The sequence below is a fragment of the Gymnogyps californianus genome, chromosome 14, assembly GCF_018139145.2.
Source record: "Gymnogyps californianus isolate 813 chromosome 14, ASM1813914v2, whole genome shotgun sequence".
Taxonomy (NCBI): Eukaryota; Metazoa; Chordata; class Aves; order Accipitriformes; family Cathartidae; genus Gymnogyps; species Gymnogyps californianus.
Window position 1 is genome coordinate 20,029,373 of NC_059484.1, and position 15,299 is coordinate 20,044,671.

General features: G+C 54.3%; 1 protein-coding gene across 1 annotated transcript; it reads left to right on the plus strand.

The window, feature by feature from the left end:
• Positions 1-9,788: 9,788 nt before the first annotated feature.
• IL4 (interleukin 4) lies at positions 9,789-12,186 on the plus strand. The gene is made up of 4 exons (XM_050905625.1): positions 9,789-9,923; positions 10,189-10,236; positions 11,726-11,857; positions 12,094-12,186. Exons 1-4 carry the CDS (start codon positions 9,789-9,791, stop codon positions 12,184-12,186), a joined length of 408 nt encoding a protein of 135 aa, XP_050761582.1.
• The last annotated feature ends 3,113 nt before the right edge of the window (positions 12,187-15,299 follow it).

Genomic DNA, 15,299 nt, shown 5'->3' on the forward strand with positions numbered 1-15,299 from the left:
TGGCGTTGCTGCTGGGAAAAAAGAAAAAAAGAGAAAAAAGCCATGGCTTTGGACACAGAACAAAGCAAAAATTCTGGTTTTGGTTGCACTGAGGGTCTCTTCAGCTGGTTCCTCTGTTTTCTGGTGTCATCATCCAGAGATGCAGCTATGGAAAGGCCTGACTGGTGCCAGCCCAGTGTGTGCCTTCGCCCCCCCAGCCTCTCCTCCACACTGGGGCAAGAGGAGCCTGATGGGGAAAACTGCAACACTTAAATTAACCACTTGGGTCATTTTTCTGAATTAGTTGGGGACCGATGTGGGGTGGCTTAAATCAGGCATGAAGAGCATGGGGTGCGAGGCAGGGCAGGCACAGCCCCCTGAGCTGCTGGACTGCCGGGACCTGCCTGCGTTCTGCCTCCGGCCGCAGCTGGAAGCAAAACCAGCTCTTCCATGATGAGGAGCCCCAGTTCAGGCTGGGTTCACATGCCTGGGGTCCTGCATCCACCCCGGCCAGCAGCAGCAGCGGGCTCAGGGATGTGGTGTCCCAGCCCCACGCACCCCCGTCCCTCAGCCGTCCCTCGGCCGGCAGCGCCCGTCTCGCCGCCAGCACTGGGGGTGATGCACAGGCAGAAATTTCCCGTATTATTTCACAATCACGACAAGGTTTAACGCTCAGCACAGCCAAAGACTCTCTGAACGAGCTATTTCGGTTCCCTTCAGGTCAGTGACGCTCCTGAAGGGCTGCGATCCCCTCTCCTGCGTCGCCTTTCGCCTGAGCCCCCAGCTTGATGCCGTTTCTCAGAACTGGGCTCCACTTTCTAGCTATCATTTTCCACCCACACGAGCCGAATTGATATGTCAGCTTTTCCCATCATCAGGTTCATGTTACCGTATCAATAGTTTGGGGGAATGATTTTATCTGCCTTTGAGGGAGGTGACACACGCTCTCTGCGCGAGGTTTGCAGCTTCGGGGTGTTCCCAGCCAAGGGGCTTCCACCCCCCCGCAGCCCCCCGTGGCCCCGCGATCCCTCTGGGACCACCGTGCCACTGCCAGCCCCACGCCAGGGCACAGGGGATGGGACCACAGATGTCTTCCCTGGGGCCACGGTGCATCCCGCTCCGGCATCCGGCTCCAGCAGCTTGGCTCAAGGGACCCAGGGACACCGGCTTTGGGACAGACGGACATACGCACACTGTACTGTGCTGCCCTGGATACACGTCAGCTCCTACACCTTCCTCCCAATGCCTGTGATGGGAAAGCTCCAGGCTCCTATCTGGCTCTGACCCAGCCTTTCGGTTTTGCAGGAAATTCAATGATTGGGAATCATCACCATCTTTTTTTCCAGGAAAACCAATTTTTTCGGGCTGATATAAGCAAGGAAACGGGAGTGCCGCAGCCCAGTCCTCCCATTGTAATGTTAGGTCTTCCAATACAAAAAGAATGCAGTGAATTGGGAAGGGGTTTGTTTGAAATGTGAAGTTCAGCGCTTCCTCAGGCTATGCAACACCTTGACTTTACTCAAAATTAAAAAAAAAAAAAAAAAAGGTTTAAACTTGAATGTTTCTACATTTTCTAAATGAATTTAACAATTTACAACTATTTACAAGCCTCTAACCAGGTATAAGGTGAAATCTGGGGCTTTGCCCGAGCCGGGGCAGCAGCACCGCAGGGCTGCCCGACAGCATCGCGTGTTGGCGTGAGCGGAGCCACGAGGAGCTGCTGGCACCGAGCTGCTTCACCTGGGCTTGCAGCAGCGCTTGGAAAAAGCGCATTTAAGAATTTGGGGAAGAAATGAGCCATTTTGGCGAGTCAGCTTGTTTCCCCACGGAATTCCCACTGACAACATGTTTCAGCCATGGTGGGAAATAATTGCGGGTTCATGTCTGCTCTTCTGCTCAAGGATGCGGTGGTTTGAGTCCCTGAGTTACTCTTGGCTTTCTGATGTCCTCTGGGATGGCGTGGGACAACGTGGGATGGTGTGGGACAGCGCGGGATGGTGTGGAACAGCATGGGACAGTGTGGGATGGCGTGGGACAACGTGGGATGGTGTGGAACAGCGCGGGATGGTGTGGGACAGCGCGGGATGGTGTGGAACAGCATGGGACAGCGTGGGATGGTGTGGGATGGCATGGATGCTGGGATGGCATGGGACGGTGTGGGACGGCGTGGGACGGCGTGGGACGTCGTGGCCCACGGGCATGGCACCGCACAGGACTGAAAAGCGCCATGCCAAGCCAGGCGCTGCAGGAGCCATCCTCGCAGGATGGGATACATGCTACAGAGCTGAGCAAGTCCTAGTTAAAACCCAAACACCCACACGCCAGAAAACCCCCTCAGCTACTTCTTCCTTTACATGCAAGAGCATTTTTTTGTCTTTGCAGATGTTTAACATCTTGATAAAAGTTTTGAGGTTTTCTTTTCTTTCAGATCTGACTTTGGCTACTTGAGCTCGCCGGAGCTGCTGCCATTATGGTCAAACGACATGAATTTTTTTTCTGACACAAGGGTTCAGCTGTTCCTCTCCGACAGCAGCCGCGCGCCATTTCCTCCTCCAAAGCGCCGCCATCACCCGTGATGCCTTTTTCCACCAGCGATGGCCGAGCTGTGGCACGGGGCACTGTGCTCCCGCCGTGTCCCCAGGGCCACCGCCGGGGAGAAGGGGCCACGCGGGAGGAGAGGTCCGCCACATCAGCACGCGGTCGGGGTGCCCTGGAAAGCAGCGCCGGGCAATGGGGTGCTCCCACCCGCATCCCGTGATGGTGGTGTCCCCGGGGCAGGTGGGTGCTGAGCCAGCTGCAGGGCCCTGCCCGGGCGGCAGAGGTGCACGTTCAAGTGCAAAAGCACATATCTGCTTTCGTGTCACTTCGGCTCCTGGATTTCTAGCCTGAGGGTGATGCTGATCCCTGAGCTGCAGCCGCAGCACATGGGCACGGACCCGCCTGGACGGCAAGGCTGGTCTGGCTCCCGGCGCACAGCAGGGAGACGGCTCCAAATTCAACCCGATACTTGCCGGGGTCATGTCGTCCCCCGTGAGACATCGACATCCAGGGCAGGAGCCCGGCAGGCATTCAGCCACGCACATCGCGGAGCCGGTCCTTCTGCGTAACTGTTTGTCTTTGCCATCGTGGAGACAAGGAAAGCTTCAGGAGGTATTTCTCTGCACATAACATCATGGCTTGACTTTACTCGAGTCTTGCGATGCGCTTGGTTAAGTCGTGCACATGTTCATGGTTTTCCACATGCAGCATGTTACAAACACGCTCGATAGTAAATAGATCCTCAAACGTCAAAGAGAAATTCTCAACTTCTTATCCCAGTATCTCTTCATCTATCAATTAGGTGATTAAAATCTGCATGGTAGCTGAATAACAGATAACGTTGGTTAAGGGCGAAAAGTCTTTGCCGTCATTACATAATGCCCTTCTTTGGGGCGAATGGCACTTCCCACCATCTCGCCTGATCAGCACAGGAAGACACCTATATTTGGTAGTCAATGGAGACGTCGGTCCTTCTTCGCACTATAAAAATGATGCTCTGCCAAGCAGCGAGGCAGAGAGGCCCTGGCCAGCCAGCCCAGCCGGCACGGGAAGCGCTCGGACAGCGACGACAGGATGCTCCCCTCGCTGAAGGCTGCTTTCGCTCTCCTCCCCCTGCTCGAGCTCATTTCTTCCAGACCGCTGATGCCTGACTCTACCAAACTACAGCTGTCAGAGATCACCCACTGCATCCAACAGCTCAACTCAGGAGCGCAGGTAAATGCTGCTGCACCTCCTGGCTTTTCTTTGCTTACAGACCAGAGGAACATTATTGATGATGCTGATGTTCCTTGGTGCTTTGGGCACCCCAGCCCATTTCAGCCTAGGCTTTGGGTGCTCAGCACTTGTCTTGGTGGTACAAGAGGCTGCTGGGGTCAGGCAGGGTGAAGTTTTCCACCTGACATTGGGCACATTGCAGAAAAAAACGCTGAGGAACAAGACAACCTCCCCCAAACCTCCCTGTCCAACACGCAGAGCTGTGTCGAGGTGACCGGGGCAGCTTGGTGATGGGGACATGATGGCCCAGCACTGTGTGAGCTGCCGGGGGGTCCTTGCTCTGCGCCGGTCCATAGCACCCGCTGAGCACCCGGGGACCCTCCCACCCCTTCCCAAACAACCGCTTGCAAGTGCTGTGCAAACCCGGGTCCCGTCTTCCCAGGAGCCTGTTGAAACAATTTGCTGAAACACGGATCTCGGTGGTGGCGGCGGCGGCAGCACCTGGGGTGTATCCGTGCCGTGTCCTTGCCGGAGAGGGATGGGGACAGGGTGCCCCTTCCCGGGGGAGGGCACAGCTGGCGGCTCCTCGGGGACGGTCTCATAATGAGAGTCTCGTAATGACGGTTCTCCTTTGTGTCACCTCTCCAGGTCCCCTGCAATGACACCCGAGTGGCACAGGTCCCCTTCACGGATCGAAAGGTAAAAGATGATGGAGAGATAGGCGGAAAACGCATTTATAATAAACACAGACATAGCCAGCGCCCTCCTCGCCGCGGTGCACAGCCCACGTAGCAGAGGTAGTTTTATTACTCACCGAGCAAGAGCTGCTCAAGTGCCAGTCGCTGGGGGCGAGCACACGGCTCGATGCTAGCTGCGGCCGAGGACCTGCCTCCAGCACCTCTGCCCCCCGGCTCCCCCGACCCCGGCCTTTGGGCACAGCCCAGGGCCCGAGTCACCGCACGGGGCTGCGATTACAGCCGCAAAATGAAAGCAGTTAGTTTAGGAAGTCGTTGTGAAACCTCCCACCAGTCCTGGCCACCTTGATAAGTAGCATTAACTTAAATCGCCTACGTGGCTCTAATAATGTTTTTCCCTCCTGTGTTTACCAGCTGTTGGAGCAGGAGCTGCTGTGCCAGGCTGCCATGGCGCTCTCGAAAGTCACCAGATGCAAGAAAGTCTACGAGCCGCTCATCATCAACTTGCAGAGCCTGCAGGACAAGACGGTAAGCAGGAGCTGCAGCCTCCCCGCTCGCTGCCCCGCTCTGCGGCTGCGGCTGTGCCCCCCACGCCGGCTTTGCCGAGCACGGGCCCCGTTTCAGCGCCGGCTCCCCAGAAATACCCACAGGACTGATCAAGCCGGTATCCGTTACCTTGCACGGGGCCAGACCTGCGCAGTGCTGCAGGATAATTTGCCTCCACGGGAAAAGAGTGAATGTCCCCGCCAGCCCCGGCCACCCCAGACCGGTGGCCGTGGGGGTCACACCGCTGGGCACAGGGGCCGGGTGCTTGTCCTGAGCAAAGGACAAATTCCCAACCTCCTGGGGCAGCATCCTCACGACTCTGAATTATTTGCTGAGTTCTTTATACGGAGACAGAGGCAATGGAAACAAACCATCTGCTTGGGCTGGTAGCCTGGCTACCCGCTGCCTGAGCTGCTAAATCCTGCTGTCAGCTCTAATGTATTTACACTTTTCCTTCCCCAGAACTGCTCCCTGAGCAATGAAAATGAGATCTATCTGCGCAACTTCTTGCCGGAGCTGGGGAACTTCACCCAGGGGATGTACAGGCGCCTGGCCACGTTGACTGCACAGTGAGACGGGCGCCGCTCCGGCGAGAGCCGCCACTGCCAGCCCCGAGCCCAGGGATCTTACTGCTGGTAGCTCTTAAAATAGGTTTTGCAGACTTCTGTTGCTCCTCCTTGCATGCACTTCCTCAGCTCTGCCCCAGCCCTCCTAAACCCAACGCAACCCTAACAGCCAGTCCCAGCGGGTACGCCAGGCACCCGAGATCGCTCGGCCGCGATGGGAAATGTCCCCTTCCCGGCAGGCGCCTGGCGTCTCCCCAGCTTTCCGTCCAAGTGCTGTGTGTTAGACGTGACTCAGCCTCCGCAGGAGAGGTCTCGTCTGGACGAGGCCGCCCTTAGTGCTCCCTCGCAGCCCTGCGGCTCTTCCCGAGGGATGCGAGCCCTCAGCAGGGTGATCTCAGGAGGCTGATGCGAGCCTCGGAGGGATGCGAGCCCTCGGCAGGGATGTGATCCCTCAGGAGGGCTGGATGCAGCCTCGGCAGGGATGCGAGCCCTCGGAGGGCTGTGACCCCCCAGGAAGGCTGCTGGGAGGGTTTGCCCAGCCGGGAGGAGCAAGAGCATCACGCCTGGACCGGGTGGCCGAGGAGGCTGAGCTTTTAACTCGTTCACCTCCTCCTGCAGCGCCTACCAAAACCAAAACCAAATTATCTGCTTCCTGTTCCTCTTAATGAAGGGAGGCTTCTTCATAACCATCTCCTCTTCCTAAAGAGATCAAAATCTAGGCTGAAATGGTGCATTTTTCGCTAATGAACTACTACAGCAGCTCAGGGAGATGACTCCCTGCAGGTGCCCGGTGGGAGCGGAGCTGGGGAAGGGCAGCATCCGAGAGCGAAAGCTGGGAGGGGAAGGAGCGGAGGGAGGGGGCTGCCTCGCCGCCAGCCAGAACTGTCAATGTAACCTTTAATGTGTCTTTTTTGTATTGTCGGTGGGCTTTTAAGTTATTAATAGTGAAGACCAGGAGAGTCTGTAGGATAACTTTGGATCTAATGGGTGCTCATTGGCCTCGTACTTCTGGAGTTATTTTATTTATTATTATATTTTATTTAAATAACTTATTTTTACACTGCGTAATCTAAAGATTCAAGACCAAAAAGTCCTGGCTGTTGAAAGCTTTTCTTTGCTTGGGACCCAAAACAAAAAGGGAAAGCCAGTATTCAGGTGTTTTATTTTTAACTTATATAAGAGTAGTTCTGTGGAATACAGTCATATTTAAAATACTGCTACCTCATTCTTAGGGAACTATTATTGCCTAATTGCCTTTCCACGACAACAAATGAATGTGTGCTGATTCGTAATTTATTGTTCTTCCCTCTATTTAAATATTTGTATTACGACAGAGTTAATATATTCAAATTACCATGTATTTGGATGTCTTCATTGTATTTTTTTTTTTCATTTCAACTTTGCACTGATGTTATAAAAGTGTCTCAGGGCTTAAGCAATAAACTACTGAATAACAAGCTCTTGGTACCAATGGTTTCTGCTGTCGATTCCCCTCTTCTTACCTTCAGCAGTGAATGTAAGAGCATCGGGGGGTGCTGCCTCCGTGGGCAAGGGCAATGGGGTGGGGAAGGCCGGCATTTTGGGGGCAATATACAGCAAATCTGCCCAGTCTGCCACTGAGAGCAAGTCGTCAAGAAAGCAAACGGCACCAATGAACCTACCTGGCTTGCGGCGTAGGAAAATACGGGGTGAAAGGAAGGGCTGGGGGAGCGGGGATGCGAGTCCTCGTTTGGGAAGAAGGTCTTGTGCATGGGGCCATGATGAAGGGGAGTCTGTTGGGGTGCGGACCGCGGGCTGGGGGGGCAGCAGGGCTGAAACGGGAGCCAGCGGGCAGCAAAGCAGTGCCGCACACAGGGGAGGGCACGCTCGGCCGACGGGCGAGGGAAGGGACGGGGCCGGCTCATGGGACGAGTGCCTGCTTGGGTGCCGGCAGCGGCAGGTACGCAGGTAGGAAACGAATAGGCAAAACGGCCGTTGGAAATAATTGTTATAAATGCAGGAAATTGCTACAAATGCATGCGATGGGGCGTTAACTGCAGCCTTTGGATTTGCTCTGGATAAACCCCAGCATCATTAGCACCGGCACCAGACACGGCAGGCAACAGAAATGCACGAAAACAGCAGAACATCCCTGCCACTGCCAGCCGAAATTTACCCCGGCCAGCGCGTGACACCCAGGCAAAGCCTCGTGGCCCTTTCTCAGTGGCTGTCCTGGAATCGCTCCGGTTTGGGCCAAGGAAAGAGGGGGAAAGCTGAGCTGGTGGCCGTGGCTTTCAGCGGAGCCCTGGGCTCGGTGGCTGCGGGGACGCAGGCGCTGGGAGCCCAGGCAGAATCCTTGTGTGATGGGGAGATGCTTCAAACCACAGAGCACGAGGCAGAGAATGGCAGTGGAGAAAAATTGAAGACACGTTTCTGAACCAAGCACTTGCCTTCGGTAGGGAAAATGGCAGCAGGCTCATCCCCCGAACGATGGCTGAGACGAAGGCGCTGCCAGGGCTCTAGAAACAACACTCCCGCCCCGCACGGGCAGAGACGGGGACCGCACCGGGGCCGTAGCCGTAGCCGGAGCCATCCCTCCAGTGAGCGATGGGGCCATCACTGCCATCGGCCACATCCCACCCTCGGGAAAGGACATGGGAATTTTTTCCTTCACTGGTGACTTTCCCATCGCACAGTGATGCAGTTTTCCACCATGATTCAGCCCGAGTACCTCAAAGGTTACATTTTTCTGTTAATTTAGCATTTTCTGTTCATTTACTCCAGTTTTAGAGCTTTCCACTGTGATCACTGGGGAAACCACTGTGTCTGCGGGACGGGACCACCACCTCCATCCCCTTCTCCAGCATCGCTTTTAGGCAGGGAGCCTCCCACCACCACCCCATCCCAGACCAGCGGGGCGGCTCCGGGCATCCCAGTGAGGAGCCCAGCCCCACGGCCGCCATCCGCAGAGGCTGTTGCCGCCGCTGCCGCCGCCGCCGCCGCCGTGCGGTCCCGCAGCCGGAGCGCGCTCGCTTATCTGCTCTCCATCGAGAGCAGTGCAGGTAGGAAATGGCGCAGCGCTCCACTGGCAAATCCCTCGCAAAGGTCTTTCTGAGTCAGTGGCACTAACTTCATCTGGGGCATTTCGTAGTTAGACAAACAAAATTACTCTCAGTCTGGCTGCTCCTGGATTAATTGAGCGCTCACAAACTCTTATCAAGCATCTGATGGCAAGTTGCTATTTGAGTTAGAAAAATACCTATTAGTTATTACAAAACTCCGAAGTTTCCCAGCTCAGCTAATTTCTCAGCGTGATTTCCTGCGGCAGTGCTGGTCGGTGGTGCCAGCAGAGCCCATTGCCTGAACCTCGCCCGGGCTCTTCCCCGAGCCGGGCAGGACGGGCCGGGGCAGCCTCCAGCTCGCCGAGACGCCGGGCGCCGGAGCGGAGTCGCAAAACCCCGTTGTCCCATGCGAGCGCCGGCGCTCCCGGGCATCGATGCCGCAGGACCACCCCGCGCCAGCTCCCTGTCCCTCGCCCACGTCCCCGCAGGGTGCCACGGGCAGGGTCACACTGTTTCGGGGATCCCATTTGGCCAGGAGGGCCCCCAGCTCTCCATAAACCCCCCCGGCCCCGGGAGGCGGCGATGCCTCGCTCCTACCCAGGAGGTTTTTGTCCCCGCGGGCCCCAGGCAGGGCTCTGCCGCGCTTTCTGTTTCTCCCCCGGGCGCAGGTTAAGGTAACCATAGACAGAAAATAGTATGCAGATGAAGGATGCTTTGCATGATTTGGAGATATTCAAATGAAACGCGAGATGGAAGAGCTCGCAGGATAGTTACAGAAAAAAAAGCAAAGCTCCATTATTTGAGTGCGGTCAGAGCTGTGGTCTCCCCGGTTCGGCCACTTTCACCTCACGGTGTAGAGAAAGTCTTGGGATACGGAGAAATGAAGAATCCCCACATCAGGCAGTTTACATACTTTGCTTTTGTATGTGACCTGACTCCTACCACCGTTATCTTACGGTGGAAATTTCCTATGTTGAAACGTAATGCAAGATCAGAAGAAAATCTTGACTTTTGCAAAAAAGACCTGTTGTCCTAATTGGATAGGAGCAACTTTGGAAAGTGCAGATAAGGGAAAAATAAGTTTTTCCTACAGGTTCAGCAATTTTACAGCCATAAATTGAGATGTTTCTTCCAGAAAGGCACACACAGGTATAGATCACCAAAATATCCAGAAACTGCGAGCTGAGAGGGTTCAGTCCAAGCAGGCCATGAGCATCCCGGTCCCGGTCCTGCTCACCTTCCTGGCGCTGTCAGCCTGCCAGGGCCACACGGCCGCTCTGCTGCAGACCTCCAACTTGCTGAAGGAGAGCATCAGGCTGCTGAGCGAGCTCCTGGAGACGAAGGTAGGGCTCGTTCGCAGGGCTCAGCCTTTACCCGCTGATGGGAGGGACAGATTGTTTCGTCGGGCTCGGCGAGAGGGATGCTGAGTCAAAGAAAGGTGCTGAGCGTGCAGTGCCGAGGCAGAGCGCATGGTTCACAGCGCTCCCGGGGGGCCGAGAGCGGGCGGACGGACGGATGGGTGTGTGTCTGCGTGCGCACGTGTCAGGATGGATCCGTGTTAGTGGTTTCTCTAGCCTGATTGCTCCTCTCCTTTCTGTCTTGATAAAGGTTTCCTGTGACAACGTGAACGTGACAAATATTTTTGCAGGCAATATGGTAAGAGAGAAAAAAGCCTAACTTGTCCTTGTTCGAAAACAATCATACGGCCACGATGGGTCCTTGGGAGAGGCTGCCGGGGGCCAGAGGAGAGCACGGGGCAGCCAGGAGGCAGGCGTGAAGCCCCGGGAGTCCTGCCCGTCCCCGTGTGGCAATGCACGGGAGCAAGGAGCCCATCGCCAGCCCCGAGCAGTGACGCTGGGCTGCCAGGCTGGTCCTCGCCGCTCCCGGTGCCCAGGACGGGTGCCCTTACCTTCCCACACCCGTCTCCACCTCCAGCGAAAGCAGCATCGGCTGCTCCCGGCCACCCCGGAGGCAAGGGGGAGGCCAGAGGGGCAGGCAGGAATGGGCAGCTTGTGTTTGAGCAGCATAAAGGGTTTTTCAAGCTTTTCAGAAAGGAAGAGAGGAACTTCTTCCTTTGCCTTGGAGCGGTGTGTCACTGTCTCACAGACACCCACACGCGCCTATCGCACAGCATCTCGAGCTCTGGTTAGACATACTATCCCTCTTTAGCCCCTTATCTGGGGGAAGGCTCTTCAGTTAGCAGAAGATTTAATAGCAGATAATAAAGCCTATTTCTGCTCTGAAAATTGCTGCCTAAGCCAAGCTCCCCAGCACCAGAGTTCCTGTTTTCACAGAAAGCCGATGGCCTCACCTCGCGCTGCACGGGCGGGCGGCTGCCGAGGGGTGCAGCAGCCTGCCTCGGGGGGCTGGGGGCTGAGCACCCCCTCGGGGGGGGGGGGGGGGGGATCCCCCCACCCCTCCTGCCGCAGGGACCGGCCCTGGGAGCGAGAAGAGACGCCCGGGATGCTGCATGACCCAACGCCCGCAGACTCAGCCGTGCTCATGGGGACGGGCCGGTTGCTTATTCGGTGGTGCCATTTGGGTGAAAGCCGGGGAGCTGGGAGCAGGCAGAGCCCTCAGCGACCTGCCCGCGCTGCTGCAGCGAGGCGGCATCGGGAACGTCGCCCAGGGAAGACAGTTGAATAGTTTTCTTATTGCCACCAGCACTTCACTTACTGGCTCCTCATCTTTCACGTGTTTCTGCTATGGGACTTTATCTACTCAAAGCACCTGACGGAGGCAACCTCTTCCCAGGGGCTTTTGTTATTCCCGAAGAGCCTCTGCCCACCCAAAGCAGCTTCATTGCCACGGAACCCCGCAGGGAGCAGCTCCCCGAGCACAGGGTCCCACATTCACGCCCGCAGCAGGAGCACGATGCTTTAAGCACGTGGGTGCTCACCGCTGTGACAAACTCTGCCACGACTTCTCGCCGGCGGCTGACGGCACCCTCCTCGCCGGGGACGGGACCAGACCCACGTGCACACCCACGGCTGGGAAGCTCCGGGGAGGCTTCGACATCTCGAGCTGCACTTTGCACCCGCCCTTTAGAACAGAAATGTATTACTTGCGCTGTTTTCATCTGCTGCTAACGAAGCCGTGACCGTACAAAAGGGTTTCTAAAAAAGCCACGTGTGTCTTTTTCCAGAAAGACAGCAACATGGAGACCTTATGCAAAGCCACCACAGTCGCTTGGGAAAGCCGGAGCTGCCACAGGCACCTGGAGGGCATTTCCCTCAACTTGCTCAGCCTGCTCCGAAGGAAGAGCGCAGTCCACAAGGTAAGGCAAGGCTCTTCCCTCGCTGCTCGCGGCCCTCGGCCCCTGCGGCACCCACCGCGCCGGGGCCGTACAGCCCTCAGCCTTCAAGCTTTCTGCATGTCCGGCTTCTCCCTCGGTCACCAGTTTTGCTTTCACCCAGTCCTCTCCCGCACCACCATTAGCAGCCAAGACCACGCTGCAGAACCAGATCCCTCCCCCAGCAAGCACCCTAACAGCCATTTTTTCTCCTATGACAGGCACCATGTCCTGTGGCAGCAGGCAACACTACTTCGCTGAATTACTTCCTAACGGAATTACGCAAAGTCCTCCAGCGATTAGTAAAAGACTAGAGTCTGAAGTGAAAAGCCACTGTTTGTTTTTTTGTTTTGTTTTTAAACTATAATGACACTGTATTTTTCAAAGATTATTTATAATAATTCTTTAAATAAATGTATTTTTGGACTAAATTTGCTGGCATTGCGTAAGACGTTTCTTGGCCAGAAACCGGAGAGCACAGAAGCCCGTTTGAGCTCGAAGGTGCCGGCTGGCACGTGGGGCGCTGGGCTGCAGGAGCTGGCTGGCAGCACCGAGGAGCCCCCAGCTCCTGGGGACACCCGCTCAGCCCTCTCCCACCACCCCAGCAAAAAAAACTGAGGGGCCCCTCCCCAAGGCCGGTCCAGAAGCAGTGGGGACCAGGCTGATGGCAACAGAGGGAAACCACAGAGCAGGGAAGAAAGGATGGGTATTTTCTATCCACATTATTGGCAAGGGGCAAGTTTGTGACTGGGTTGGGAACCAGGGCACAGAGGGGCAGTGCTAGCTCCAGAGAGCTGGGCAGTGACAGGTTCCTAGATGGAACAGGGGCTTTAGAAATAAGGGGGTTTAAGCCCCTGAAGTCCAAAGTCATTTTTGTTACTTTGCCATACAAGTTGCAAGAAATACGTGGGGCTACAGCAGCCAGAGTCCACTGGCACAAGGGCGGTGCTGGCAAAGAGTTGCCAAAACAAAGAGTTTGTCCCGCTGTGGGGTTAAGGCTTGCACTGACACGAGGAAAGCAGGTCTATGCAGAGGAAAAAGGCCACGAGAAGCCAGACTGGAGAAGATGAGCCACAAACAGGGCCGGCTCCTGAAAGCCATGAACTTGGAAGTGTGTGCTAGAGCTGCAAAAGGAGATGCCAGGTCCACAGCTAAGCAGGCCCTTTGTTCTCCCCTCACTTCATAGTCTATACTTTTATTATAACCATATATTTTTATATATATATGCCATTTATATATGGCATAGCCCTTTGTGGCCCAGGAGTAAGCAACAGCAGTGAAAGAAATGGCAACAGGGAGCAAAACTGCACTGTCGAAGGGCTGACTCTAGCCTGTGGCAGACCTGGGGGGTGGTTCAAGTCTCTCTAGCAGCAGGGGACCGGCGTCTTGCAGGTATTTAGGTGTCTACCATTTTGCGTGGGAGAGCACTTTGGAAAGTCCCAGGACTGTGCAGGGTTTGGTTCGTGCATCAACTGAGTCACAGTACTCAGGGGAGCTGCAAAGCTAGCAGACCACAAAAAACCTGTTACCTACTGCATGAGCAGGCTGAAATATCTTCCAGAGGAAGAAACGCGCTGCAGACCAATAGAGTTTATGCAGGAAAGGAAACAGAGCTGAACATTTCCCATTACTGCAGGTAAATTCACACCATCTGCACAAATACAGGGTGCTGTGTAGCACAAGGACACTCAAAGCCAGAACAGCATGAAAAGCCGCCTCCCCATCAGCTGTACCACCTATGCAGCACACGTACGCAAGAAGAGGCAGAACACAGGCAGCACCGACTGTTTCGGTGGACAAGAAGCTGCTCCTGCAGTGCTCTGGCTCAGCTGGGCTCTCCTCTTCCCCGAGGGCAGCTCAGGACAGCCCCAGCAGAGGACGGGCTTGAAACAAGGGGCTCATCAGCTCCCTGGGGCACATCTCGTGATCCGCGTGCTGGCCTCGTCCCACTGATCTCCTCCGGAGTCTTGCAAAGCATCCTCTCGTTCTGCCCTGTCTACCTCTTCCACAGGAGCTTGCTGCCCACTGCCCTGGCCCCAAGCACCCCAAACTCACGTCTCTAACTTCTCCAGTAAGTGCCGTATATCCCAGAGCTATACGGACTACCTTAGCTACCCTTCCTGACGTATCTTCTGACTCAACTGAGCTAGAAAGATGCTGTATGTATAAAGTTATTTGAAAAACATGCACAGAGGTGGAACTAGGAATCAAGAATTTTATTTCACGGTATGAACATGCTCCAGGGACACAATACTGATATATACAGTGTAATGAATAAAGTTTAATCATAAAACAAAGAATAATCAGAAATAAACAGAGTTAGAAAACCAATAAATAGGAAGACAAACTATACAAACAGACTAGCAGTTTCTCCTATATACAGGACTGGCTAAGCAGAACTGTTGAGAAGGGTGAGAGCTGGACACGTGCAGACAGTGTAGTCAGTGAAAGGCACTAAGGACCATTTTCCCCTCCTCTTAAAGAAAGGATCAGGAACAAGTTAAATATGAAATAACTCATTTACACAACATCAAACAACATAAAGCATCAAAAACCTCAATGTTAAGGTCGATGTTCTGGAATGAGGGGAATCTTCTGGCAGCAAGATGCAAAGATGAGCACACACAATATATATTATGGTAATATGATTTTCGATAAATACTATAGAGCACGTACTGACCTGGGATGGGAATGGCTGTATTAAGCTCTTAAAAAAACCCATACAAACCAAACCCCTTCCTCATTAAAACATGTCATGGACCTATTAGACATTCACAGATCGTCCAGGGCTACAGAGAGGGCCCCACGTGGTAAACCTGCAAGCCAGACTCCCTGGTTTTAAAAGAAAAGTTCCCAGAACTTCAACAAAACACACCAGTTAAAAGGTAAGCCAAGCTGATAGATCATCATGCCCATGGTAGTGTTCCACTTTATTTAAAGGCCTCTTGTAAGAGCAGGTAATTTGTTCTCCAAGTCCCTGTAACAGGGGATTACAACCAGTTTCTCCAATCTGCCGATTACAAAGGTGTGCAAGCAATTATTTATTAAGTGTTTTCTCTGCCCCAAGGCTCAATTAAATATGTAGAGTACTATTGTTTTCAGCAGCAGGACTGTAACATTAAATTGTAAAGCACATGCCTTTATGGTTAAGTTTTAAGTATTTTAAATGCAGTGTCATGGTTCACAGTGGTATCTTTAAGCCACTGATGTCTGTCAGGTAAAAGAATTTTCTACAGTCTTTTTGAAAGCACCGTTCAGGAGAAACTCCCTTAAAACCAGATCATTCAACAAATCTTAGCACAAGACGTAACTAACACAAACGGGAAATACAACAGTTATCCCTGGTTCTGAGAACTAGCACAGGCCAAAACTACGCACCTATCTGCTTGGACTGAGCCCTGACACAAGGCCTAAGACAAAACAGCAC